A 15,470-nucleotide genomic window follows, 5' to 3' on the forward strand; every position below is an offset into this window, starting at 1 on the left:
CCGCCCCAGGCTCTACAGCAGAGGCAGCCCGGATAATCTACCCCCCTGAAGCTCAGACCATCATTGTCACTAAGGGCCAAAGCCTCATCCTGGAGTGCGTGGCCAGCGGGATCCCCCCACCACGGGTCACCTGGGCCAAAGATGGCTCCAGTGTCTCCGCGTACAACAAGACGCGCTTCCTGCTCAGCAACCTCCTGATCGACCCCACGAGTGAGGAGGACTCGGGCACCTACAGCTGCACGGCTGACAATGGGGTTGGGGAGGCCGGAGCTGCATTCATCTTCTACAACGTGCAGGTGTTTGGTGAGTGCTGCTGTAGCCATTGTTTCAGGAAGGGCTTGGACTTTCTCCACCTCTTTTAGGGGAAAATACTAGCACTGATGTACAAACCACAATGTAATGCAAACCCTTGCTTGTGGTTCCAGTTTCTAGGAGACCGGGCAAACTCTTCCTTGAGGATGGTAGTTCCTCCTTCATGGATTCCACCATGGGCTGGAGATGGGGGATCCTCCCTTCCCCTGCAGAAGCTCTTCTCTTGTCATTTGTGGCACTGTTTTTGTTCTAACACTTTCTAGTGGAGGACTGGCTGCTCTTTAGACATATTTGACGTTGGCATAGGAAGGCATCAGAGTGTCTTGCTTTTTCTTCTGTTCTGTAGGGAAGCTCTCTATGGGATGGGAAATGTAAGGGATACTGCCTACACCTTATATATTTCTACCATGCATCCTTGCCCTTCTCACAATCACTAGGTAGGCTAAGCCTCTTTTGTGGATTGCATTTCATCCAGGTGCCGATGTATTGGTGTGGCACAAGCTCAGTCTTTACAGAGTAGCATTTCAGCTCAGCAAAATGGGACTTGTAGGTGGCTGCTGTCATCTGAGAGGGGCAGATGGCTTTGGGCCACCTCTCTTTGTGGTTTATGTGGATGCAGAAGGGGAGGTGCATTGAAGCAGACCAGTGTGGGCCCCCACAAAGGGAGTGGGACTTGAGGGCAGGAAAGGATCCATCACTCTTCTCCCATCCCTGCCAGAGAGGAAAGTGCAAAGCCATGACTGTGCCATGCTCCCAGACAAGTGGCACTCAGCAGCTGTGGTTTTTCCCCACACAGAGCCCCCGGAGGTCACCATGGAGCTGTCCCAGCAGATCATTCCGTGGGGCCAGAGTGCCAAGTTCACCTGCGAGGTGCGAGGGAACCCCCAGCCCTCCGTCATGTGGCTGCGCAATGCTGTCCCCCTGTCCGCCAGCCACCGGCTCCGGCTGTCCCACCGGGCACTGCGCCTGGTCAGCGTGGGGCCCGAGGATGATGGGATATACCAGTGCATGGCGGAGAACGAGGTTGGCAGCGCACAAGCCATGGTGCAGCTGCGGACAGCCCGGCCAGGTAAGTCCCTCTCTCTGAGCTTGTGACCATCCAGTCACAGAGCCTAACGCACAGGGAAGGAGCAGGGCGGGGAGCAGGAGAGGGATGTTGGTGTGTAACCCTCCCACTTGTGTTTGATCTGCCTTGCTCTCCCCTCCTTTTTAACCTATGCTTTGACTAGTATTTTGACTGGGATCTCCATATCTCCCTGTGGGAACAGATGACAGCAGAGCAGTTTTGCTTCTAAGGGCAGGAGGACCATGTGTGCATATTTGAGCGATCTCTACATGAGAGAGACAAAACATTCTGGGTGTAGTGCCTTGCCCCTTGGCTTAGCTCTGCCTCTGAGCTTGGGCACGAGCATAAATACTGATGTGGGTGGATTCACCTGGGGCAAGAGAGAGACTACCTGATTCCTTGGACCATGTTGAACTTATCCAGGGTAAGAGGGGCTTCTAAAAGGGAGGAAGCCTCATGTGGCCAAGGCCTATTCTAAGAGAGGCCCCAGGGAGATGTGCTAGGTTTAGAGCAGGGGAAGGAGAGATTGTTGCCAACACCTTTTTCAATGGCACTGCAGGCAGCACCACACAAGGGTCTCATAGCTCTGCCATCACCACAGACTGGGATGGACATTTACCCTGCCTTGACACCTTGTCTTTCAGGAGCTTCACTCAACCCTGGGCGAGATGCCCAGCTGGGTTCAGCTCAGCTTCCAACACCACCTTCCAGGGAAAGTGCCTTAAAGCTGCCCCTGGATAAAACCGGGCTGCCAGAGCTTGAGACAACTCCACTGGCAGTGTCTCCACAGTGTGCAGCCAACAGGGAGCTGGTGGCTCCAGCTGAAGCCCCCATCATCCTCAGTTCCCCCCGGACATCCAAGACGGACAGCTACGACCTGGTGTGGAGACCCCGTCCTGACAGCAGAGCCCCCATCCTCTATTACGTGGTGAAGCATCGCAAGGTATTGCTGTTTTGCCCTGCTCCCATCTCTCCTCTGCGCCGTTCCATGGGTGGGCTGGTGCCTCACCACACGTTTTCACACCTCATGAGCAGGTGTGTTGAGGCAGGGGCACCCACTGCTCACTGGTGGCACTGGTTGGTGGGACCTCCTGGGCTGCAGTCTCAGCCAGCTGAGGTATGACGAGTACAGGCTGTGAGAGGAGGTTTGCTGAGCTGAAGAGCCCATAGCAGTGCCTGTCTGCCTCAGTATGCAGAAGGCTTGTGCACATACATGGGTTTCCAGTAGCTTCCACTTAAAATTCCCTGTTGTGTGCTTGCACAAGTAGGAATTCCTGAGGGCACATTGTGCATTACTTGCTCTGGAATGCTTTTGTCTTGGCACAAGCCACAGGGACACCTCTGCCTTGAAAGGCTTGGGCTGCAGGACACAGATCAGCAGCTGCGTGTACCTGCCATGCTCAACAGCACCAAAATGTCCATGCTCACTGAGTGTGACAAGCCAGCAGAGAGCCCTCATAGCCATTGTAAATCCTCTGGGAAGGTCCTTAACCACCAGTTTTATTCTGGAAGTTGAAAGGCAGGGCACTGTTGAATATGTCTCTTGCCAGTGGCACGTGGTGCAGTGCGGAGTCCTACTTGAGTTTAAGGGCTCCTGCCCTCTGTGGTGCTTCACAGCACCACGGGCACACTGCAGGCAGAGCTGTACCCCAGCAGTTTCTTTAAATAGCCAAGTAGTGTTGAGGGAAATATTCTGCTTCTGAGATGTAAAGTATCTCTTTCCATTTTCCTGGGGGTAAGTGGAAGAAAGTGGCTTAAATTCATCTGTTTGCTGCTTGTCTTTCGTTTGGGTAGTTAGGGAGTTGCAGTAGAGAGGCAGGTTTTCCCTCAGACTCCAAAGGGTTTGAGTATATTCCAAAAACATGCCAGACTGCATGTTTTGGATTCCCAGCCACTGCAAGGGAAGCCACTGTTTTCAAGTACATGTCAATATATGTATCTATTTTCCTGGAATTGTTTGATTTTTGTAAAAATATATTGTAGGCTGTTATAATCCTTAATTTCTTTCTAAACAAAACTTAAGCTGAGGATTTCAGCTAACGGTCTCTTTAGAGAACCTTTTAAAACAAAGGCAGAAGATGCCAACACAAGAACACAATAGAGCAAGCTTAAATAAAAAACAAAGATGCCTAAAGCCTCACCAGACCATTGGCTCTGGTTGTCTGCCAAGAAGAGATTTATTCCCCAATGGTGTATCACATAACTACCAATTCTGCATGTGATCTTAACTTGCAGGCTTGGAGTTTGTCCATATTTGATTTGTTTTTCCGCACTTCACCTGGAAGGGGCCGTAGGGCAGTGGAGGTCACCGTGGGTCACTGCAGTTTGCAGTAATATGTTTTCAGTGTAGTCCAAATTCTCAGCTGGAGACTCTTTCTTGGCATGCTTAAGGATTGTGTGGAAAGGAATTAGTCCCAATAACCCTTAAACTTGTTTAGAAAGAGTCTTTCCATCTGAGATCCTTAGGATCAGGTTATATAATGATCCGGTTTTGACATTTCTGACTGGAAAAGCATGTGTGCAGAGAGGGAAGAAATCAATTCAACAACAAAAGAAAAGGCTCTTTGTGTAAAAGATGGCTGAAAGGAAAGTTAAACCTACAGACGGGAGACTTACATTTGTACTGGGCAAGAGTCTGGTTCTTCTCTGGAAAATATCTGTGGATGTCTCTTTTTTTCCTCCTGTTCTTGCACTGCCCCTAAATTCTCAGCAGCCTCCAAGCAGTCAGATGCCATGCAGCCCTTATTTTTGTTTCCTAAGAATTTCTCTTTTTCTTTCCTGGATATTAGCAGCCTTTAGGGCTCCCCTCCCTGGCCCCACAACTTCGCAGGTTCAGGAATAAAAATAAAATGAGGCAGGCATTAATCAGTCAGTGTCAAACACTTGGAGAAGATGAATGATACAGCAGAGTCTTGGCATTTCCGTTTTGTTGCGTTGCCTGCGTTACTAATGCTCCTTTTGGCATCGGGTCACTTCAGTGTCCTGCCTGTTTGCCTGCAAAAATATTATCCTTGCAGCTGGGGAGAAGGAGGAAGGTCCCACCTTCCCTCCACCTCCGCATGGGGCATCAGGGCATCACTGAAAAACAAACTGTGTTTCCAAGCCTTTCTCGGGGCCATGGCCATACACAGTCTCTTTCCTGCAGGAAGCTGTGCTCCAGCATTATGGTTATTCATTTCAGCCTGAAAGTGCCAGTGGTGAGGCTGGATAAAACTAGGTAAAAAGCTGTTGGTCAGATGATTGAGGTCCGGATGACCGAAGTAGTGTCTGGGTACCTCATCCTGTGGAAATGGCCAGTGTCTAAATGAGCAGCTCAGTAGCTGGGCTGCAGGAGAAATTTGGCTCCCTAAAGCAGCTCAGTCCTCTGGTTAATGCTGCTTTTTGTGGGGCATGCCTGCTCTAGGGCTTTACACCCATTGAGGGACCATGGTATCAGAGGGAACCAGCACACAAAACATGGCTAGGAGTCAAGACAACACCCTGGTGCTTGGGTGACTTTTCCCACATACACCTGAATCCTTCAGCTTTTCAAAATCAGGCTGGAAACATCTCCCTCCTTTGCAGACAGGGAACTGGCCTCCAGGCAGAGGAGGTAGCCCTGGTGGATACACACCCTGTTGTGAAAGTTTCTGAGCTCAGTGCCTACGAGAAGCCCAGCCTGCCCCCAGCTTTGAAATGCCTGTGTTGGTCTCTCAGCAGGTCGCCAATGCCTCGGACAGCTGGGCAGTGAGGGATGTCCCAGCCTCGCAGCACCGCCTGACCCTGTCCAGGCTGGACCCTGGGAGCCTCTATGAGGTGGAGATGGCTGCTCACAACTGTGCTGGCGAGGGACAGACAGCCATGGTGACCTTCCGGACTGGTAAAGGTCAAACCTTTCCCTGGGTGTTTTGCTCTGAGTCAGGGGAGGGCCCCTCGGAGACATCCTATCCCAGCCCTGAGGCACAGGCACCAGGCTTAGGACAAAAGGGCCGTTTCTGCTCTGGAAATCCATCTGCCCTCAGCTTAGAGTGACTGTCAGAGCAAAAGTGGAAGGTAGGATGGGGAAAATCAGGTCTTCCCCTCTGTATGGGTTGAAACAAGTCCCTTCCTCCCTCCGTGTCTCAGTTGAACACCTGCAGAACTGTAGAAAATGGGTCTAGCGGGGATGTCAAGAGGTTTAATCCATCCTTTGCCTGGAGACACAATCAGCCTGTGGGGATTGTTCCCAACAGGTGTTCGTCTAATGTCTTTAAAAGCTTCTCCTGTGCTAAAGGAAACTCCAAGCTTTCCCATACAGTATGCTGGGTGCTGCACTGTCTTTGTCACTAAAAGGATATTCCAAATGTCCACACGAAGTCCCCATGTCCCCTGGCTGTTTTTCATGTCTCCAGCAGGTGTGGAGAATGTCATTCCCTTTGTAGCAAACTTCCCCATAGTGGTGGGCTTGCTCACATCTCCCCTCAGGCCCCCATCTTGTGCTAATTACTACCTTCTCAAGGCAGAAATCTAGCAACATTTCAAGAAAACCAATTAAAAGTTGTAGAAAATTAAATATGAGGGAGACCTATTAACAGTTTAACAAACTTGGCCCTTCAGCTTTAGTTCCTGCCTGCAGGCTGAGTGCTTTGAATCCCTAGGGCCTCTAGAGTCCATAGAGTAGTTATTTCTGCATCCTGGCTGGGAATATTTTCTTTCCTCATCACATCACAAATTAACCCTGAGCCGCATCTCCATGTCAGTGATGCCACCTCCCTTCTGCACAGGTCGGCGCCCAAAACCAGAGATTGTTGCCAGCAAAGAGCAGCAAATCCAGAGGGATGACCCAGGCACGAGCACTCAGAGCAGTAACCAGTCTGACAACAGCCGTCTGTCCCGTAAGGCCCTCCTGGAATGGGGCAAGGAGGGAGGGCAAGGGGTGCTGGATCTCTTGTGGGTGGCAGTGGCCAGGCCATGCTGGGCTTGAAGTCTCCACTGGGTGAATCAAGACTGTGCAATGCTGTGGGTGGTCTCTACCTCCTGACAAGGAGAGGTCCTTCTTGAACATCCCTGCTACTGCCCTTGGCAGACTGTCTCAGGAGAGCAGGGAGATCCTACTGCCTGGCCCCACCTTTAATGCAATGACTTGTCAGAAACTCTCTATTTCTTGCTGAGTTTCACGTGGAGGGTTCAGAAAGCCCTGCCATGAAGTCTGTGAATGTGCAGGGTACAGGAACAACAAACTGCAGTGCACCAGTGGGTGCTGGCAGAGTGTGAGGAAGGAAAGGCGACCAAGTCCCTGCATGTGCTGGCATCCTCCCCTCTCAGTCAAGGCCTAACAAAGGGCCGGTTAGTGCCCATTTAGGGGTGTAGGTTTCTCCATTTAGGTATTTTGCTGCACTGGAGAAACATCAGATCCCTACTGGTTTCTCCAATTTATTGTTTCCCACCTTGTGTCTGTTATTGCTATTGCCATTATAATTTCTGTGAAATTCCCTCCTTCAGTCTATATCTTTTTTGTAAAGTCCCATCCTTCAGCCTCCCCCATACAATCATGTATTGCCTTTTCTTTCATGTTCACAGATTCGTTCATCTCTTTCTCTCCCGTCTTGTGATGATTTTCCTATCAAATTGTATTTCCCAATTTAGAACTTTTCCATATTTCCTCCCCAGTTGTTTCTTCTCAATCTCTCTTGTTTTTGTCTCCTACACTTCTTTGTCCCCAGCGTTATCTCCCCTTGCTCACAGCCAGGCTTTTTGCTCCACCTCCAGCCCTGCATCCACACCTCTCACTGCTCTCCCTCCCATGATGGGGGTACACACCTCAAACCTTGTCTCATCCTACTTGAGCTGGAAGTGGGAAAGGAGCAAGATGCAATCAGGAGTAAAAGATGTTTGTAGGCACAAACTGAAAGGAGAGGGGATTTGGGCGTGCCAGCTCTAATGAAGAGATGGAGGGAAGAGAGCATTCAGGATTTAAAGAGCATGTGGGTTGGTGCAATGCAGGTCATCCTTCACCCACATACCTCTGAGGTACATGATCCTCCAGACAGGGCAAGAAGGATATGTTTCATGGCCTTCTGTGCCTTTTGCAGCTCCAGAGGCACCAGACCGTCCAACCATATCTATGGCATCAGAGACATCTGTGTATGTGACCTGGATCCCCCGTGGGAATGGCGGGTTCCCCATCCAGTCTTTCCGTGTGGAATACAAGAAATTGAAGAAGCTGGGAGACTGGGTCCTGGCCACCAGTGACATTCCTCCTTCTCGCCTCTCTGTAGAAATCCCAGGCCTGGAGAAAGGTAGGCAGGTGTTCCCCTCCCTGCTTCCTGGAGGTCTGCAGGAAGGCTGCACAGTCCCTGTAGGATGATTATCCATCTATCACATCATGCTAAGCCCCAGTGTGTGTGAGCAAAACAAAGCCTCCCTGGCTCCCACCTTAGGTGCGTGGGGAAAAAGCTGCAGATGCTTCTCCAATTTCTCCAGCTGCAAAGACCAGCGTAGGTTTGACCTCCCTCAGGGAGGCTTAAACATGCTTTTCTGCATTACAGGATATAGTTACTTAAAGGCATTTGGTTTTGCCATTTACTAGACAGGACAGAACTTTCTGTAGCCACAGGCAAGACAGATGGGCACACAATTCCCATTGCACTTCACATGAGAAAAGATTTCATCACTGAGGTGGACAGCGTAAGAGGGGACATAACTACCCCAGTCTAAAGACCAGTAAAATGATGTTTGAGTAAAAACTACTTAGGCTTTGAGCTTTTAAGTGATGTTTATGTACTTAAGTCACATGTAGTAGAGAAAGGACACTTTTCCATACCTGCTTTCAGGTCAGGCATCTCTTAAACCCCACACAAATCCAAAACTGCTACCTGACCTTTAGACCATCCAGACAGGAATTGGGGAAGGCAAATAAAAGCAGGCTCCATCAAGAACATGGCTGAAATGTGGCCATTCAGTGTTTATACCTCAATCACAAACTCCCTGTAGGCTCTTTGCCTTCTGGACAAGATGTAGCCCCTCTTCACAGATAGGCCTGTGCTAAAAGTAGAAGTCTCTGCAACTCTTACCCATTTTCCCCCTAGGCACATCCTATAAATTCCGTGTCCGGGCACTGAACATCCTGGGAGAGAGTGAGCCCAGTGCGGCGTCTCGGCCGTATGTGGTGTCTGGGTACAGCAACCGGGTCTACGAGCGCCCTGTGGCCGGGCCATACATCACCTTCACAGATGCCATCAACGAGACCACCATCATGCTGAAGTGGATGGTAAGGTTTGTAGGGGCCGAGATCTCTGCATGTGCAGGAAGAAGGTGTGTGGGAGCTACTTGCCCAGCCTACACCTCTTCCAGGTTACCACAGTGAAGCCTGTCACCAGCACAAATAGATCAGGGATCCAATAGCTGCCTCCACCAAATGAGGACTGGGTTTGGGCCGCGTAGAAGGGCAGGAAGTCCCTTGAATTCAACATTGTATACAGGAAGATTTCAGTGGATAACCTCAGATGACCATTTTGATCAGCAAGCACAGTTCAGCAATGCATGGAGTGTCTGCTTGCTCTCCTGGCCAAATTCCTGGAATCCACTAGCACTTCTGTCTGTGCTAGTAGTTTCCAGCAGATATGTCCTTCACTCTGACTTGCTGGATAGCAGTCCTAAGTACTAAAAATCATTTGCAGCAGTCCACCCCAGACGATTTTTAGGAGTGGGCAGGATCTTTTGGATCACAAGCCCAGTTCCAAGTGTTTTCAACAGCTTAGAGCTTATTCAGAGGGATATATTGCCCTCCTCTCTCCTAGTTGCTTCTAGCCAGAAATTGCTACAGGGCAGGATGGGCACTGCTGTTCATTTGAACACAAACAATAGCTGATAAAATACTGTGTGAAAGACAGCAAGAACATGTGAAGCAGGGACAGTACCACCCTGGGTGTGGGAGAGGAAGAGAGCTGTCTTCAGAAACACAAGACTACTGTGGTCACCAGTTTGTGGCAAGACGTAGTTTGTCTGGAAGCTATGAGCCTACTGGAGTCAAGATGAAGGTGTGTTTGCCCATGCCCAGCTGAGTCACTGTTGTTTAGGAATTTTTTCTCTGAATCACTGGCTGAGGCTGCTGAGAGCAAGCAGAGCACTGGATGCTCGGGGTGACAGGCCCAGGCTCATGGCTTGTCTGTTACCTGAGAGAAGCAAAGTGGGAGAGTATAAAATAGCACTGAGCTCTTGTAAAGAAACCCCTACTGTGCAACACAAAGAAGATCCCTCTACTAGGTTTTCTTCCTGTCCTATCCCACTTATCCAAACTGCTCCTCACCTAGAGCAATGTGGAGCACAGACATCTCTACTAATTTCTGCTCTCCCTCCCATTCTCTGCAGTATATCCCAGCCAGCAACAACAACACTCCCATTCATGGATTTTACATCTACTACCGCCCCACTGACAGTGACAATGACAGTGACTACAAGAAGGACGTGGTGGAAGGTAGGAGAAATTGAGAGACTGGTCGCAGGTGTTGGTTTCTTCTGGAAGACGACAGAGCCAGAAGGAGCCCTGTGCACAAAAGGTGGCGGCTGTCTGGGCCTACTCTTCCTAGCGCTGCTGCAGAGCTGGGCCAGCCGTGTGTTCCCTGAGGAAGTTAACGTCACGTGTGTTTGTTCCCTCCTCAGGAGATCGGTACTGGCACTCCATCAGCCACCTGCAGCCAGAGACCTCGTATGACATTAAGATGCAATGCTTCAATGAGGGTGGTGAAAGCGAGTTCAGCAATGTGATGATCTGTGAAACCAAAGGTAACCAGCTTCACAGGGCAGCTCTGGGAGTGCAGCCTGCTGCCTTCCCTGCCTGCAGCTGTCAGAGCATAGCACAGGAGGTACCATCCCTGCCTGACAGTGTGTCATCCAAGCTCAGGCAAGGTGATGGATGGAGGCAGCACTAGGGAGAAGAGAGACATAGGGTCATTCGTGCTGTTGGTCAGTATGTGTATGTACCCACAGCAGTACTCACAGACCCCTTGCACAGAGTCCATCATTGTCCCTCAGAGTTGTAGTTGGTGATGCAGTTGGTGAGTTCCTAGATGGTGACTTGAACCAGAAGGACTACCTTTCTCTTGCTGTGCCAAACTCCTGCATTGAGTTAGAAGCAGGTCCCAATGTTGTCTTCCAAGCAGCTGCACTGTCATGATAGGAACAGCATTGAGCCCAAGTGTGTGTTTTGGAGAAGCTATTTTCATTTTTGCTTTTGCTTTAGCAGTCCATGAGCAGATCTAGCAAAGTTGTAAACCAAGCACAGAGGACTTGTCTGTATTGCAATATGCATCAGCCTGGGAAATCTTATCATCCAGGGCTGCTTCTTTAAAGCCACCATAGTCTGCCCACTCCACAGCAGCATAGAATTCCCTGGAAGAGGCTGCTATTCCATCTGCCATGTCTGTGTCTAACACTCACTCTCTCTTCCCTTCACAGCTCGGAAGTCTCTTGGCCTGCCAGGTCGTCTTCCACCCTCCACAGTGCCCCCCCAGCAGCATCCCCCACTCAGTGGTGGCCACAGTGGCCTGGGGACAGGAGCCATGGTGGCCCGTTCCAGTGACTTGCCATACTTGATTGTAGGCGTCGTGCTGGGCTCTATTGTACTCCTCATCGTGGCTTTCATCCCCTTTTGCCTTTGGAGAGCCTGGTCCAAGCAGAGTAAGGGTTCTTTCTTGAGGGCTAATTTAAAAGATATGCTTTGTCTGTGGATTAGATCTGACCCTGGGTGTAGTTGGTCAAACGCCCAAAATGTGAGGGCTGCGCATTCTGGAAGCAGGGAAAGGGTGGGCAGAGGGCAGGTCTTGGATGCTCTATGTAACCCCATAAAGACAAAGGCCACTGTTTGTCCCTTGTTCTGCTTACCTTGTTGAAAAGGAACCTCAGGGACTAGGGGCAAAGGGACACTCCCCATTGGCAGTTATGTAGGGCCCCTTTACACCATTTGGCTCCAAGGGTGCTTTGGGTGCCAAAACATCTTCCTGATAGGATAGCCTAACGCTATCCCTGCTGAGCTTCAAGAAGTTCAGCTTTACCTCTGATTTTTCCCTCAGACTTCCCTTTTCTTCCCTCTGCAGAGCAAACCATTGACATGGGCTTTCCAGGAGCTGGGCTGCTGGTCTCATCCTGCCAGTACACCATGGTGCCACTGAGGGGCATCTCTGCTCCTCGTGCCAGTGGACACCCCTACATTAATGGGCAGCCCTATGCCAACAGGGCACACTTGAATGGCATCTGCCCCTCCTCAGGAGTGGGGTATGCAAGCACCAAGCCCCGAGATTACAGCCCAGATGAAGTGCCACCGGTATGTCCACACCTGTAGTTAAGAGCTGGTTTGACATGAGCTGGAGGCCATGGTTGCAGTGGGAGGGCTTCTCCAGACTTTGCCACACTTTGCAGCATGTAGAACTGACAACACTGGCTTTTTAAAAGAGATTTCCTCTTTGCAGTGGAGTCTGAGACATGGGGGGAACAGGAAGGTCTCCAAAACACTGGTGAACAGGTGGTTTCTTGGGGGAGTGGCTCTTAAGTATGGAGGAGGTTCCTGTTTCTCCTGAGCGAAGCTCACAAGGACTGACAGTGCTGAGGACTCTGTGTGTAAAGAGTAACATAGGCCAAGGCAGTGCCTTGGCAGAGACTATAAATTGGTTATTGTCCCCCACTGATTCAGCAGTAAGCATGAAGTGAGTTTTTCAGTGCTCAGTTTCACTGTCCTCTGTAGCAAAATAAACAGTTTCAGCTTTCTCTGCCTTCTGCCATAAGAGCCTCACCCATTTGCCCCAGGGTTTCAACTCCCAGATCACAGCACCTGCTTCTTAATGTGCTATTGCTCCAAGAATCCTTCTCTGTCCTTCCAGACACACGAGGAGACCAACGCCTTGCTGCAGGCAAGAGTGCTGCAAAATGGGAATGCCCAGCAAGACTACCAGCCCTCCAGGTTAGTCCTGGCTTGTGGAGGGGGTGGATGGAACCCACAAGACTACACGCTCACAAAAGCTTGCCCTCAATACACTCCCATCTGTCCCAACTCATTTGGGAAACAAATCCATGCTCCACCACTAGGCCTTCTTGGTCCAAATTCTCTTGTAAAGCTCATTCCTCTCATGATTTCAGGGAGGAATAATTAAATTGTAGAGGTGTGTAAAGGTGGCCAAGACCTACTTCCCCTGTCCCCTTTTGCTCCTCCTACTCCTGAATGGGAGACTGAAAAGCAGAACGATAGAAACAAGCAGCTATGACTGAATGCTGATAAACAGCTGCCCCAGAATCTGCCTGGGTTCTAGCTGGGGGTGCTTTGTGTCTCACTGTTCAGATGTCTTTATTACCGTGTTCCCTATGAGGCACTACTTCTCCCAGCTCCTGTGGCACTCACTGGCTGTTTGGATCAGGGATACCACGTCCCATCACCTCATTCCCGTCTCACAAGTAGATTCCCATTTCTTCCCCTCACTTAAGAATGCTGTGTGTCACTGCATTGATGCAGCTGACTGTTACACAGGTTATCTCTTTCAAGGAAGAAAAATCTGTTAACAGCACCAAACCTCTCTGCCTGCCTCCCCAGATTGCCCAGCTCAAGAACAGAAGACAGCTCTTTCCTCTACAGTCTACCAGATGACTCCACCCACCAGCTTCTTCAGCAACAAGATGACTGTCCTCACCTTCAAGAGCACTTTGTTGGCCTCCATCATCCAGTAATGGGAAGCAAAGTGGGATGCCCTAGCCTGGATCCTCGACGGGACACCTTGTTCCACCAAGGTCAGTGGTGGAATACTTTGGAAAAGTCCATGTCTCCTTCATCTCATCATTTGAAGCTGATTTTGAAGGGAAATCTCACTGTAAAGCATTTCTGATTGCTCGTGTTCAAATTACGTGAATCCATCTCCCTAGGACGTGATCCATTGATACCACAACTGTAGTATGGATCTGACTTGTTTTGTGCAGTCATGGGATCGAATTCCCATATAGACTTTCAGAATGCACATGTTCCTCTTTGACCAGAGTACCTCTCCTCAAAAAGTGAACTCTTAACTAAAAACCTCCCATCTCATCTCTCATTTCATCATGCATTGTAATTATTTCTTGCTCCTTTCCCTTTCAGGAAGCCCTTGCTGCCTAGGCTTAGTGCCAGTTGAAGAGGTAGAAAGACTAGAGTGCTGCCAGTCCAGAGGAGATCTCCATTCCCAGAATCCAGTGATCACATCTTTGGGTCAGGATCTACCAAGACACCTGAACAGCAGCCCATCACCACTGAGACCTTTAGAGACTCACCCTCCCCCCAGCTAGGGACCAAGCTGCCTTTTGCAAAAGACTTATTCTAAAGAGAAAAAGAGAAAGGGTATTTATTTTTGTATAACACCCCTATTTATATATTTATGCACTTGTATATAGATGTATATGTGCCTTTTATAATGCTATGGAGACAGAAGGCATCCTCAGCAAGGTCACAGGAGGACCCAGGAAACAAAGCAGCAGCTCTCTGTGGCACCCTGGCTGTTCATCAGAGCACAGGATTGCAACAGCTGGACAAGAGACATTGCTGGACATGGGTCCAAACAGAGCTGCCACCACCAAGGTCGAGCACCCTCTTGCAGGGAGGGCTTCACAAAAGGTCTTCTCCTGTCCCCTACAGGAAGGATTGTTCCAGGAACACACTCCTGTGAATGGACTGGAGTTACACACTCTGCCTAATCAACTTAAACAACCCTTCACATACACGCCATCTGCAGCCACCTATCTGTAAAGACAAACCACGCTTTAACATCTCAAATAAAGGCTTTAGTCTTTGCTGTGCCTGGCTTTATGCTAATTCCTCACACAGAATGAGCCTTTTTTTTTTTTTTTACTTGCAGAGATACAGCAAGCAGGACACCTGGGGAATGGTGACATTTTCCTGCAGTTAAGAGTTTTTCAAATAGCCACCAAGGTGAAATCTCCTTAATGCTGAGCTCAGAAGAGGGACAGGTGCTACCTGTGCCAGTTAAGGGACATGAAACTTCTAGTGTGGAGCACAGCTAGAGGAAATTTTCATTTATTTACAAGGATAGTTGCATGAGTTTGGTGATGGAGGGAGGCAGCCAGACACTCAAATCTCTGCCAGTCTTGTTTCCTTTACCCCCACCCCCTACCCTGTGGTTTTCCAGTTTCAGGAACTTTCAGCATGCAGGCCTGTGGATAAGAGTGATTTTTTTTCCTTAAGGAAACATGGGATGCTCAGCACCTCCAAAGGGACTGTTAAGGAAAGTTTCCTCTCTGACCATCCAAGAGCCACTCTGGCAGTCACACTCCCTCTACCCAAGACTTTTAACTGCTGGGACCGAAGCCCCTTCACAGTAGGCAGCTCCAGTGAGGCAACAGGTGCCCCTTTTGACTCTCTGCACACCCCCCACTCACACTATCAGACAAGTTTCTCTTACTGGCTCAACCCTGGATTCCCCAAAGCAGAGTCTCAGATGTTTGGTTCCTTAAAGTAATTTAATTGTGGTGCAGCTACACCATAACAGCTCAAGCGGGTGCCTCCCAGAAGGGACCCCAAACAAAAGAACCAGAGAGAGACACAAAGACCAGTGGCAAAAGGCAGGGAGGGGGGAGGAACAGCAAGAGCAGCTACAGGTTGTCCAACCTATTCAATTAAAAATGAGCAACAACCCCCAAGTGTTCCCATGCACTCTCAGAAGCCTTGCACTGGAAGACCTGTGCAACATAATCCTTCACCCTGGGGATGAAGGAAGTTTTCTCAGTAAGGTTAGGTGCTGTAAATGATCACATGCTGCCACCATACTAAATGCAAGAGGCAAAAAATAGTAAGACCTGAAAACACACTGAGCCTGGCTCTCTCACTCTGATCAGGCAGGTGCAAGTGGAGTTACAGGCTGACTTTACATTTGCTGTACCCTCCTCATGCCAGGTAAATGCCACATCCTGCACTGCAGTGCAGTTTTCCACTGCTCCATACCCTTCTGAGCACCACAGGCTCTGAGGAAAAAAAGCCCCCTTGCTTTCTCCCAGTAAATAGCACTTTCCTTTACTAGCTCAGTTAGCAGAGCAGTGCCGTTCCTGCTGGGATGCTCAGCAATAACAAATGCACCCTTAAGGCAGACCTCTTCTACCATTTTTGAGA

The 15,470-nt window shown here is 49.7% G+C and overlaps 1 protein-coding gene across 3 annotated transcripts in view; it reads left to right on the plus strand.

The window, feature by feature from the left end:
- Positions 1-14,143, plus strand: part of BOC (BOC cell adhesion associated, oncogene regulated) — a 95,786-nt gene extending 81,643 nt beyond the window's left edge. For 2 of the 3 annotated variants that reach the window (XM_027653414.1, XM_027653413.1), the window contains exons 6-19: positions 10-303; positions 1,109-1,381; positions 2,023-2,321; positions 5,078-5,237; positions 6,121-6,231; positions 7,429-7,635; positions 8,425-8,606; positions 9,707-9,812; positions 9,998-10,120; positions 10,793-11,014; positions 11,431-11,657; positions 12,211-12,290; positions 12,915-13,108; positions 13,452-14,143. In XM_027653414.1, coding sequence (XP_027509215.1) covers positions 10-303; positions 1,109-1,381; positions 2,023-2,321; positions 5,078-5,237; positions 6,121-6,231; positions 7,429-7,635; positions 8,425-8,606; positions 9,707-9,812; positions 9,998-10,120; positions 10,793-11,014; positions 11,431-11,657; positions 12,211-12,290; positions 12,915-13,108; positions 13,452-13,636 — 2,663 coding nt within the window. In that variant the 3' untranslated portion in view covers positions 13,637-14,143. Of the gene's footprint in view, positions 1-9; positions 304-1,108; positions 1,382-2,022; positions 2,322-5,074; positions 5,238-6,120; positions 6,232-7,428; positions 7,636-8,424; positions 8,607-9,706; positions 9,813-9,997; positions 10,121-10,792; positions 11,015-11,430; positions 11,658-12,210; positions 12,291-12,914; positions 13,109-13,451 lie in introns of all 3 variants that reach the window. The other variant, XM_027653412.1, reaches the window with a different exon arrangement.
- Positions 14,144-15,470: the final 1,327 nt, after the last annotated feature.

This window comes from Corapipo altera, unplaced genomic scaffold (genome assembly GCF_003945725.1).
Source record: "Corapipo altera isolate COAL_440 unplaced genomic scaffold, ASM394572v1 61, whole genome shotgun sequence".
NCBI lineage: Eukaryota > Metazoa > Chordata > Aves > Passeriformes > Pipridae > Corapipo > Corapipo altera.